Consider the following 12,344-nt stretch of genomic DNA (forward strand, 5'->3'; position numbering starts at 1 on the left):
AAAAAGTGGTGAAGTGGAGGCAGTAAGAGAGCACGTCCTCGAACATGGACGGAGGGGGAACAACTCCTCAAGCTCTCACACAAGTGGTCAACATGAGAAGGTATTGGATAGATTATTAATTCTGAAAAATAAAGAAAATGTTTTCCTCTGTCCTGCGAGTTAAAAACTTTTTGGATGTGCGTTTCTTTTAAACTTTTTTTATTATTATAATTATGAAATATGAATTTTCATGACATTAAAAAAAAACATGATGAACTTACCAAATTCTAACAGTGGTCGCAAATGAGAGAACAAGTCCCCATATAGGACAGAGGGAGAATGACTTCTCAGACATATCAGAACAACCTGCAATGAAGAATAATTGTGTGTGTGTAAAAAAAGTGTATAAAAGTGTACATGATCACACCATTAAGGTTCAACACATAAGCAGAATAAAACTTCTAAAAGCATCATTAAAATGACAAACAATGAATTACTACATCCATATTGTGTGATGTGTGATAATAACAATAATATTAAACATTTCTCGCCTTGTATTTTGTACAAAAATTTTAAGTATCTCATCTGTATTTCCAATACAGCTTGTTATATCTCACACAGGCTTCGCCCTCTACTGGACTCTATGGGTACAACTTTTACTTTCAGCAACCACTGTCAGGCTCCTTCTCCAGGTCCGTGCTCACTGTAGGGTCATGAAGTTAGACTCGTTATCACTCCATATGGTGGCTAAGATTAATAAAGTGGTGACTGGGTCTTGGTACCCAACCGGTAGCTGCTGTGGTCAGTGGGCGGAGCCTCTCCCACGGCAGGGTGTACATAGATTGGGCTTCGCCTACTGTACCAAGAGAGTCTGTGTGAGATGTAACAAAGGTTAAGATATCGTAACTTTAGTTATATTAACACAGGCGGAGCCCTCTGCAATAGGGCCCCGCCGCTCTTTCGCCTTATGCTAAAGTTCGGTAGAATGAGGGCAGCTGGCGGTGCACCTGCTTATATACCCGCAAAAGGGCGGGAAAGTTAGCACGTCCTCCAGGCCGGCTACGTACATGCAAATTTTCAGTGGGCCATCGCACGTACGTGATTGGAGAAGCGTTGTACCCACAGAGTCCAGTAGAGGGCTTCGCCTGTGTTAATATAACTACAGTTACAATATCGTAACCTTCGATTCTGCATCTCTATTTACAGCTCATTAGTCCAATGTTTACTGTTGCTATGGCAACAAGCTAGCTTAGCTAAATCATCTGAACAATAATAACCCATAATATCACAATTCGGCAAATTTAAACAAAATCAACCACAACTACCAACAGTCACAGCCCTTTAACTCTCGGCTAATATGTTGTCACAAGTACAGTATGCAGTTAATTAGGTCACATCAAATTCAATATAAAAACGTTTTCTAATTTGTTTTGGACAAGTCTCAAAATGTAGCATGGTAGCCCCAGGCTAACATTACTTACCATGTATGCCTCCACTAGCTCGTCTCAAGGCGCAGCAGCACCTGCTGGGGTGGTGACCACGGCACCAAATAGGTCTGTCAATTTTGAACATTTAGCAGTTTCCACCTCAAGAGACGCTGGCCCATGCCATGAGGTCCCCTGTTGTGATGACAGCACTGTAAGGGCTCTCTGAGCCTGTCAGCCCGGGACTGATTGACAATTACAAACATAGACCAATAATATGTAAAGATGCTGGCAACACACTGCTAGCCACTGTAGCCAGAGGTGGAATAATGCACAGGCTGGCCTAGGCTGCAGCCTAGGGCCCCCAAGTGTGCAGGGGCTCCAATTGGCCAGACTATTTAAAAAAAAATAATAATTTACTACAATTGGGGGAAAAAAGCTTGCCTCCTATTGGGGCCCTTACAAACATAAAAAAAAGAAGAAGTCACTATTAAATATATATACTACTATATATACTACTATTCTATTACATCATTTATTTTATTTTTCTTTGACTCACATATTTATTTGTACGGTATGAATACTAATGGAATAAAAGTTTAAAGTAGCAGCAAATTCAGTTACTCCAGTAAATACATTTGGCTCATATGTCGTTAACCACACAGTACTTGAGGTGTTTCCCACCACTGGCATTTCCTTGAGGACAGATCAGAAATCACATGGTCCATCTCTGTCAATAATTAATAATCTGTAAACACACTTCTTTTTGTGCGTGTTTGATTTATGAGTTGAAGAATAGAGACTTTATTATTAGTTATTGTATTAATCTATTATCTTTCTTAGGTCACCAATGCTGCAGGCCATCTATGGGAATCACATTTGCTCTCACATCACATACAGGTGTGAGCGTCACCTTGTAAAAGCATCTAACTGTACTAACGTCTAACTGCCACGAGGTGGCAGCGATGGTCCATGGAGTTACTTGGAGCAGTTCAAACCGACCACAGACGAACGTAGTGTACATGGACTGGATGCATTTAATAAATAGAATAGAATGAAATAGATTGGAATAGAAAAGGAAAACAGTAAAATCTATCTTTATTCTAAACAGTCTTAAATGATATGCTATAGTTATTTTACTACTACTACTACTACTACTACTATTATGTTACTTAAATTCCATATTATGTTACTGAGTTTTGCTGTGCTCTGATAAAATGTCAAAGTTTAACTTAGAGTCAAATGGATGTTATATTCCACAGTTATAACATGTTACAAAACGTGCGGTTCTCTGAGGTTCTCTTAGAAATGTTCTAATATTACAACCATACTGGGCTACCATTATAATACAATTAAAAATAATAATAATAGGAAGAAGATTTATAATCATCCTATTCCTAATTTCGTGCAGCATTTCTGTTAATAACATATGATCTAAGTACATTTTAGATTATGTCCCCCTCCCCTCGGCCTTAAACCGCTCCAAATTTGTCCCGCACGTTCCTGCTCGCTGATTGGTCCGCTCTCTGATTGGCCTGTCCTCTGATTGGCTGAAAGTTCGGGACTCGGGCAGTCAGTCGACGCAGTTTGTTTTCTCGCCTGCGGCTGAAATGTTGGACGGCGAGCCGCTGCTGGACACAATGTGGATATAGTATTGAGCTTTTCCTTTTATAGATAAGTGTGTGGATAGACACGCAAACCGGCGGAATGTAGATAAAGCGTTCAGTCTTTTTCTCTTTCTGTTCCTGTTGTGTGAGTGGTGTCCCTCGAGTGTTTTACATGCGGACTGTCATTCAGAAATACTACAGCCTCACGTGTGTGACCTTAGCCTTACTATTTAAGATTGTTGTTACAGTTTACTTTGAACACTTTGTCAAAGTCGACTTCATCAGTGTAAATGAGCGTTTCGGTGACAGACGCGTCTCTGGTTTGAATCACGGATTAAGTTGTCGCACTCATAAAAATCATTGGAGAGGAGGTGGAGGACTCTTTTTTTGGAGGAAGGCATGGTATACGTGCAGGTCATCGGAGGGTAAGAGACTGTGGAGATATCATCATCACTTTTTACAGTAAGTCAGAGTTTATTAATAAGACAAAGTCACTGCAACATCTATCTAACGTATCCACAGGGTCTTGATCCTTGTTTGTCGCACTTTGTAGTGAATTTAAAGTGAGATTGTATCATATCCTTATCACCTTTTCATTCGTGTTTTGCCCTGATTAAGTCTAAAAGTTTACTGTAGAGTCAATGTATGTTATATTATAATCTTAAACGGTATTCATCTACAGACAGGAGTTGCTAAAGTTTGCCATACCTGTGAAGAACACTTATAACATGGCACAGCACTTGCAAAGTTCTGTTATTAATGTATTAAGTGATTACAAGTCAACTATTGATAGCACATTCATATAGTACAATGTGCTTTAATACGAGAAGGTAAAACATGGTTTATGATGCAGTTTACTTAGTTATAGGCATTGAAATGACTGATTTTAAACAAGTGATAAATAAAAAATAATTAGACTGTCAGTCTGGGATGATCATAATGCAAACAATCACAGGTTGCAGGCTCAAATGCTGCTAAAATAAACTTTTAATTTACAGCCCATTTTAGCTCATTTTTATAATGATTATTGTGTATTTGGGGGAATAAAGATCGTTCTCCCAGTAAGATAGGGTTAGTTAACTATATATATATATATATATATATATATATATATATAACTGTGACTAAATCTGACTTTGATTGGTTGAATATCAACTCTTAATTGCCAGTAATCAAATCAATTGTCCTGCACGTTTTAAGTGTCTTGGTGAACTGAGATGCTGAGGTTGGCAGATGCTGATCAAAGATACAGTATGTGTAGTATTGAAATAAGATCTCATAAGAATTTATGTGGCGGAAAGATTAAAACCACTGTAAGAGGAGACATATGGACAGGTGGACAGAATAAATCTGTGAGGAAAATAGTTTGACTTTGACAAGAAAATCTCTGCTCCTGTGCTACAGCATTAGAACTGATTTGTATCGGTGTCCAGTCAGTGATGAACACCTTATTTTAATCTGACTGCTGTGGACTTTAGTAGACCCAAAAAAGGTTTAGAAGACAGACTAAACTAAATAAAGGAGACAAAGTGAAAACATTTTGGAATCGAGTGCATGTACTCTTTCACCTCCAGTCCAACATCTACCAGAAACGTAAGTCTTAAACGTCTGCATAGGACTAAAGGTGTCATAAGAAATACACACATCTCTCAGTTTTGCTCCGAGAAAATACAGACTATTATTGTATTATTTTATTGAAAAATAATTTGATTATCCTAAATCAAGTTATTCTTACTTTTTCACAGAGATGCTCATCAACTGTCAGCCAGTTAGTAGTAAATTATGATCTAATTCCTTTGTGCTAGCAGCAATTTGGCAGCAATTAACAAAAATAAAAAAAATAATCAGATGGTGAAGTAACATATGTGGCTAGGGGATTTTTGGAATAAATTAGATTCTGGCTGTGGACAAAACAGCAGTTTTGATAAACTGATGATTTATATACAGAGATGTTATCTGAAAGATCAAAATTGCACCTTCAAGGTGAGAAATAATTACACAGTATCTCCTAAATAGAGATATATCACCTGTTAACCCTCAAGAAACAACTTTTCCTCTCATTTCATTTCCTTTCAGATAAAAGAGGCTGAGAAATCTTCTTACTGAAAAATTAAACCTAAATGGAGCTTCTCTGGGTCTTTATGTTGCTGGAGGTGGTGCTGATGTCCACCGCTGCAAGGGGTGAGTAACAGAGACGGTCATCGATGTTAGCAGTACGATAAATCACTGCAGCTGACATCAGTATGTGTCTTCCAAACGTTCACCTGGTGTGAATTAAATTTCCTGTCCTATTTTGCATTCTTGCTGTCACACTAGTCTTCTGCTGTTCTTATCACCTGGTGTTTAGAACTGCTTGGAAAAAGACGTTGTGCTTTGTAAACATCTTTGTTATATATCATTGTATCTTTCTGCACTGATATATTTGCTCAGATTCTGGAAGATCTGAAGCCATTTGTCCTTGTGTGAACTTTACTTTTCAGATAGTTAGTTAACCTTTGACTTCCGCTGGTTTTTCAGTTACTGTCGGGTATTCTTGCACTCACCCGGGAGTTTCTACATGACCTCCTGCTCATTTTGCAAAGGTGCTACCTAGTTGGCTGCAGAGTAAAATTAAGTATTTAAACTCAAAATCTAAGGTCAAAGGTATAATATGTAGGAAGTATCGTTCATGCTTAATGGCCAGAGAGTGAGTGAGAGAGAGAGAGAGAAAGAAAGAGAAAGAGAAACAGTGGTGGTCGAGCGAGCAAGAAACTGAGTGCAGAGAGCAAGCGCCAGTCATTGAGGTCAAAGCAGTAAGATTTATAAAATGGTATTGTATGATTGTTTTACAGCAATTACGTACAGCAAGCACAAGAAACACACACACATACCTCCAAACAATCCTTCTGGAAGGTGCTGCACTTTCAGATTATGAGTGAAATCACAGTTCTGTGCTTCAGTATCTGATGCTGAGGGGGAAGGACATCACAAAGCAGAAGTTAGCGTTTCTCACCCCGCACACTGTTATTGGATGAGGGGTTAAACCCCCACATGGGCCAAGCCTACACTCAGAAATGTCCCTGGCCCTCTCAAAATATGAAGTAAACAGAAAATCCAGGCAGAGGGCAGGGGCCCTGCTGATACAGATGCCACCACACACTTCTAGTGTGTCATACAGGATGATGGGAAGGATAATTTTTTTGCATTAGTGTATCCTCAGTACATGGTGCGCTACCTTGTTTCTCTCATTGAAACCTAACATGATAAAACAAAACAACAACAACAGCCACAGAAGCTATTCATAGATGAGAACGATCCCCAGCCTGCAGGAATAATGAACAGACAGTCGTGGAGTTGGCGCCCGTTCCAGAGATCACACTGATGATGAGTTTTCAGCGGGAACAAAGCTGCATTCAGCGAGGCGAGGCCAAGCCAGTGTGCAGACACGGGGCAGAAAGTAAACACAGGCCCATAGACCGCAAAGAGATGAGATTAGATTAGCCTATTAGGGGTGTTTGCTGTGCAATGCCACAGCATTTCCTCCCCCTCATCGCCTGCAGTCTGAAACCAGGGCAGGCAGCAGAAACAGACAGAAGGTGGGGGTAAGGGTGGAGGGAAGAGGAGAGAGGTGGAAAAAATAGGGTGACGGGTAGAAAAGGGGGCCTCAGGACATAGGGAGAGTGGAGTAATAATGGATGATGAAGGGGAAAAGGAACTAGGGAGGAAAGAGTGAGGAAGCAAAGGGAAATGGACATGGGAATGACACAGATTATAGGAGTGTGTGTGAGAGAGAGGACAGAAGAGCATGAAGAGGCCAGAGGGGGCAAAATGCCATAATGAACCTATTACAAACTGAAGTCCCCTTATCTTGTGATATGTTACACTTAAGTTGCCTGGCAGATCTTCTCTCTTGGTGAAAGTACAGTACGAGCACTGAAGATCTCTAGATAGCTAAATGTTTTTTGGTATTGTCTTTGTAACACTGACTGAAGACTATGACAAGGGAGCTGAAACAAATTTATACAGAACTAGGATGTGTGTGATGAGAGGGATGCTGGGTTTTGTTGGCCTTGTAGTCTGAGGTTCACACCATGTAATTGTGAATTCATCTTTAATTAATAGTTTTTTTAGCTTGAGTAATGCAGCATGCCATCTGTTCTCTGGCTATATTTTAATCTCAAAGTATAGTGTTTAACACAACAGAAACTATCTGAAACATGGATAAAGAAAATGGCAGGAAATTGCAGATTTTCTGCAGATTTGTTTAAAAGCAGGAGTTTGCGATCACATCCCTATCGAAAACCGGGTTTATGGTTTTTAAAACACCATGATTTTTAACAGAAAACAACCCAGTGTTAAGTTCCAAGATCAAGCAAAGTCAGAGATTGACTTCAACAGTCCAACATGCATCCAATATGTTGTTGCCAGTGTAATTTTTCTGCCTAAAATTGTTGTCTTAGGCCAAGCTCACACCAAGGCTGTTTATTTCTCGCCACAACTTCAAGCAAACCACTGCAAGTTACTCTCGGCCTTGCACTTTTTAAATGTTGCAGCTGTTTCTTGAAAAAAATGCACACAAATGAGATAAATTGTAAAAAAATGCAATTTGTTTAAAAAGCGGCTGCTTAATACAGTAATTTTTAGCAAATAGTTGCGTGAGATCCTGATGAAATCGTTTGACCTTAAGCTGTAGTGAGAGTAGCCAAGTACCACCACAGCAACCTACCTTGGTTACTAAGCTTCTTTACAGTGCAGCCTTTACAGTAAAGATCCATATAAGACAGCGTTTGGGAAAGTGAACAAGCTTAACAACCGACCCAGTCCCTCAGCAGGATTTGGGCCAGGTGGTACTGTGCAGAAAAAGAACACCTAAGCTACTAAAATAAATCAAAACTTAGGTAGATACTTTCATTTGGAAGAATTTTGTATATTAAATGGGGTAATGAAATGTAAAAAAACCCTCATAATTACAATTTCCAGTCTTCAAGTACAACATTTTATTAAACTGTTGACACCAGAAATAAGATCTTGTTGCATTCTCTACTGCACTCTAAGAGATTACTTAGAGAAAAAATATTATTAATGACTTGGTGACTATTGCAGAGATGTCCCAGAGAAATATGCATACTGGAACAATGAACAATAAAAAGAAAAAATATATGGAACACAAGACACATTGTGACATGATATGAAATTGAAAACATTAACTCTTTTGTCGCCTCATCTGTCTGGGCAGTCCACTGTACACGCAAGGTCTTGTTACAGTGAATGTAAGGGTGCTATTGTATAAATCCAGGAAGTTATGTCCAACTGCTTCTTTACTGTATAAGGCATTGAAATTACTGTACAATACAATATGGCTTATTGTACAAAATACATAGCTGAATGTATTGAAAAAAGAGAAAAAAATGAGTCATAAAATGAATAGATACCAGAAAGGCCAAACAGTTTAAACGATTGTTACTGGTAGTTAGTTACTTTTCCTCGGGTATCCTTGGAGTTGGTGAGGGCTGAGCATCAGGTGGCACTGAAGGCTGTTTTCCAGCATGAGCGCTGATTGGCAAGTGGAAGCGGGAACAGTGGAATAGCTAAGAGCTTTGCTGGATTGCTCTTCCAGCAGAGATGAAGAGGAAAATTAGGAGATGGAGGGATGGAACAGGACAGAATGAAAGTGATACGGATACAGGTGAGGAAAGAAAAAGAAAGGAAAGCGGTAGCCAAAGAGAGAGAACAGGAGCCAGACGGAGATATGTTTAGAGACAGAAAGAGATAAAAGTTCGGTTTCAAAAATAACCGTGTTCATTTGGACTGGGCTAGAGTTACGTTATAATATCTGCTGCATTGTACGACACAACTCGACTCAACATGCTTGGAACCGCTCTTTTGGGATCTGCTCTCTTTTGGTTTTCCATTTGCAAAAGTTGTGTATAGTACCTGGTTTCTGGTGCTTTTTTTCCGTCAATGTTCCATGAAGGGGGAGTGAAAGCATTGATTGGTCAGAGAGAATCGTCACCAGATTCATGACTTGTGTGACGGTGATCTGCACAAACTCACCATTTTGAAATAGTCAAGCTACTATCAACAGCGGACGCATTTTTTAAAAATTCACTCGACAGAGATTTTAAAGGATCATCCCTATGTATTTTTTACACTGTTAAATGAATGGTTCAACCTTTTTGGAATTTTTCTTTTTCACTTTTTTTTCAAGAATTACGTCAGAAGATAGATAGCACTCATATATTTGCATGCAAAACATGAAGCTGCAGCAAGGAAAACAAAGCGAAACCACAACTTGTTGGTTTTTTTGTTTGGATGCAACAAATTAGATGTAATTTCTTATCTCCATAATTTCTAATTTTTCCTTTCACTTATCCCGGTATTTAATTCCTGCATCAATTTTGTTGTGAGGTCATGTTTTTTTTTCCTTCTTGCTAAATGCATACTTCATTATTACTTGCAGCTACAAGTAAGTAACAGTTCGATTTTCCTTTGAGACCATTCTTCTCTAGCATTTAACAATCTTACAGAAACTCATTTTAGAAGAGCAGATGTTTCATTATGAAGAAAGGGGCTTTGCCTTGAATGGAAGAATCTATGTTAACTGTCCGTTGCTCTCTCGGGGCCGATGATGAGGTGGCAGGTGAGGAAGAATACACCAAAAAACGCTACACATGGAATGCACTGAGCAGAATGTGCGTTTGTTAAATTGGAAGTGCATGCCTGTGTTTTTGCTTGCCTCGTCACACATATTAATTTTGCATGTGATGTGAAATGCCACGTGTATGTCAGATGGTTATCAGGATGTCAGATGGTATTTACGTAAGCCAGCTGTTAAACACTTTGCAGTCAAACAACTGGAACAGGGCAGAGAGGAAAATTTGATTACTGACGTTACTGCAGCAGAGATTTTTCTTTTTTAGTTGCTAAAACCTGTGATGATGTGTGTTGAAATGACCTACAGCGTGTATCATCGCATCAGAATCTTGTTTTGCCTTTTCTACTAATCCTTTGAAGCAGATTCAGAAAAGAAAAGGATAAAACAAGAAATTGGATGATGAGTTGGTTTGTGTACATCGTTTACTGATGCAAAGGTCTGTCCAAACAATTTAATGATTTCCGGGTGATTTTTCCGTATAGACCACAGACAGAGATGAGAGGCTTCATTTGTTGTCAAGTGTGAAGAGCCACAAACACATTAAAAATGCATCTTCACTGTATTGAAGCTGACAAAACAGATATGCACATGCAGCAACAGAGAGAGACAACAGATACCGTCACTGCGGACAGTGCAGAATGTAAACAACCACATACACAGATGCTGAAAACGTACACAACTAGAAGAGCCTACCATAAATATGACTCAACACATGTAAGCACACACACACACACACACACACACACACACACACACACACACACACACACACACACACACACACACACACACACACACACACACACACACACACACACACACACACACACACACACAGCCCACAATCACTTAACAACCTCCTGTCCCACACATACTCATTACTGAGGAATGTAATTAGCATGCTAACACTAACAATGATGTGTAGGAGAGAATTGCAGTTAGGTAAGAAGACACAAGCGCACGGGATGACTTGTAGAGATCTAAACTTTTGTAGAAAAGTAAGAGAAGAGTATATATTAAGACGAAGAGGAGTAGTGGTGTCCATGGTGTCTGTTGCAGTTCTGGAAGCAGTTTTCCCTTTGCGTTGTAGTGAAGGCCTTCCATAGAGATTTAAGCAGCCTTGTTCAAGAAATTCAGAAGTATCTTTCTTGTCTTTCGTTCAAATCACTTAAAGAAATGCAAGGTGTATGGAGGGAAGTCAGTCAGAGAAAAATGGAGTATTGTTCCCTCCCTGACTGGCCACAAATCCTTTTCTTTGGACAATATTAGTTTTTCTGGTAAAATAAAAGGGATTCTGTATTTTTTGATTTGGATATTTAGGGCGGTCATTCACCTGCAAGGACCACACCATCAACAAAATGCATTTAACGATTTATTGAAGAAAAACATTGATTGAGCTCCTGGAAAATAAGCATATGCAAACTGCAACAGTAACGCATGAGCATGTCTTCCATATGTTTAAATTAAGAACAATGAATTTGAGGGTGCAAAGGGCGCTGCATGTGCACAGCCCCTAAGAGGAGTGGGTTAGGCGACTATTTGTGGGAAATGCAATAAGTGACACGGTTGAGGTGTCCCAAAATCCTTCTAGGTAGCTACAACTTACGAATATCTTCATTACTGATAAATCTATCAATTATTTCCTTGATTGATGGATCTATAAAGTGTCAGAGCTAAGCTAAATGGTTGTGGCATTAGTAATGTCCAACTTGAGGGGCCAAGAAAGAAGTGGCAAGTAGTGTAGAAATAGCTCAAGTATTACTAATAAGAGACATATTGATTATTGAGATTTGCTGATAAATAAATGCCCTCTCTCTCTCTCTCTCTCTCCCTCTCTCTCTCTCTCTCTCTGTCTCTCTCTCTCTCTCTCTCTCTCTATATATATATATATATATATATATATATATACTGTATATATATGTGTGTGTGTATTATAATATATACGTATTTCAGTATGGAAAGCTCTGACCTTGGTTGCAAAGGCCACCATCTAACAGGGAGTAATAGATGACCAGTGAATAAAAAGAGTTTGTCTTTAGTGAGCCGTGTCATTTTTTGTGTTAACTACACCCACATTGATTTAGTATTAACTATTTTCCCAAACTCTGTATTACTGATTAACCATGTTACTACATTTTGTGATAAAACACATTGTTACTTGTGGTAGGCATCTGCATATCTTTTCATGTGAAGAATGGAGGAGGAGGAGAAGAGCATCTTGATTCCTCGTAGAGTAAACAACTGCATACCACAGACAGATGCTTCAAACACACAACTTCACCTCATTGTAAACAGACACACTCTATAGACTCACGTTGGTAAATCCCCTCCACCCCCACTCCTGTTTTTTTAAGTGTGCAGCGCGTCCTTAGTCACAGCTAACTATCGTAAATACCATTTGACATGCTGATAACCATTATATGGCCTGATTGTGGTGGGCATCTGCCCTCCTCAGTGCTGCAGAGGAAGAGCTGGTTCAGTGGCTTTTAGAAAAATAATAAATAATAATCTTCATGTCTATGAAGATATAATCTGTAAGATTTTCATCTAGTTAATTGTCTGTTATGTTCCTATCTATCAAAGAGTGAGTTAAAACAATGGTGATTGATCATATGACCCACTAATGAAAGTACCTGTTGTCTTTTTGCTGAATATTACAATCTGCGTCAGTGGAGACATTCCCTCTCTAAATGTAAATAA

General features: G+C 39.0%; 1 protein-coding gene across 1 annotated transcript in view; it reads left to right on the forward strand.

Moving 5' to 3' along the window:
• Positions 1-3,061: 3,061 nt before the first annotated feature.
• Positions 3,062-12,344, forward strand: part of fgfrl1a (fibroblast growth factor receptor like 1a) — a 75,774-nt gene continuing 66,491 nt past the window's right edge. The window contains exons 1-2 of the mRNA XM_083915586.1: positions 3,062-3,472; positions 5,087-5,191. Of these exons, the coding sequence (XP_083771712.1) occupies positions 5,131-5,191 (61 nt within the window). The 5' untranslated portion in view covers positions 3,062-3,472; positions 5,087-5,130. The remainder of the gene's footprint in view (positions 3,473-5,086; positions 5,192-12,344) is intronic.

Source organism: Echiichthys vipera (assembly GCF_963691815.1).
Source record: "Echiichthys vipera genome assembly, chromosome: 6".
Taxonomy (NCBI): domain Eukaryota; kingdom Metazoa; phylum Chordata; class Actinopteri; order Perciformes; family Trachinidae; genus Echiichthys; species Echiichthys vipera.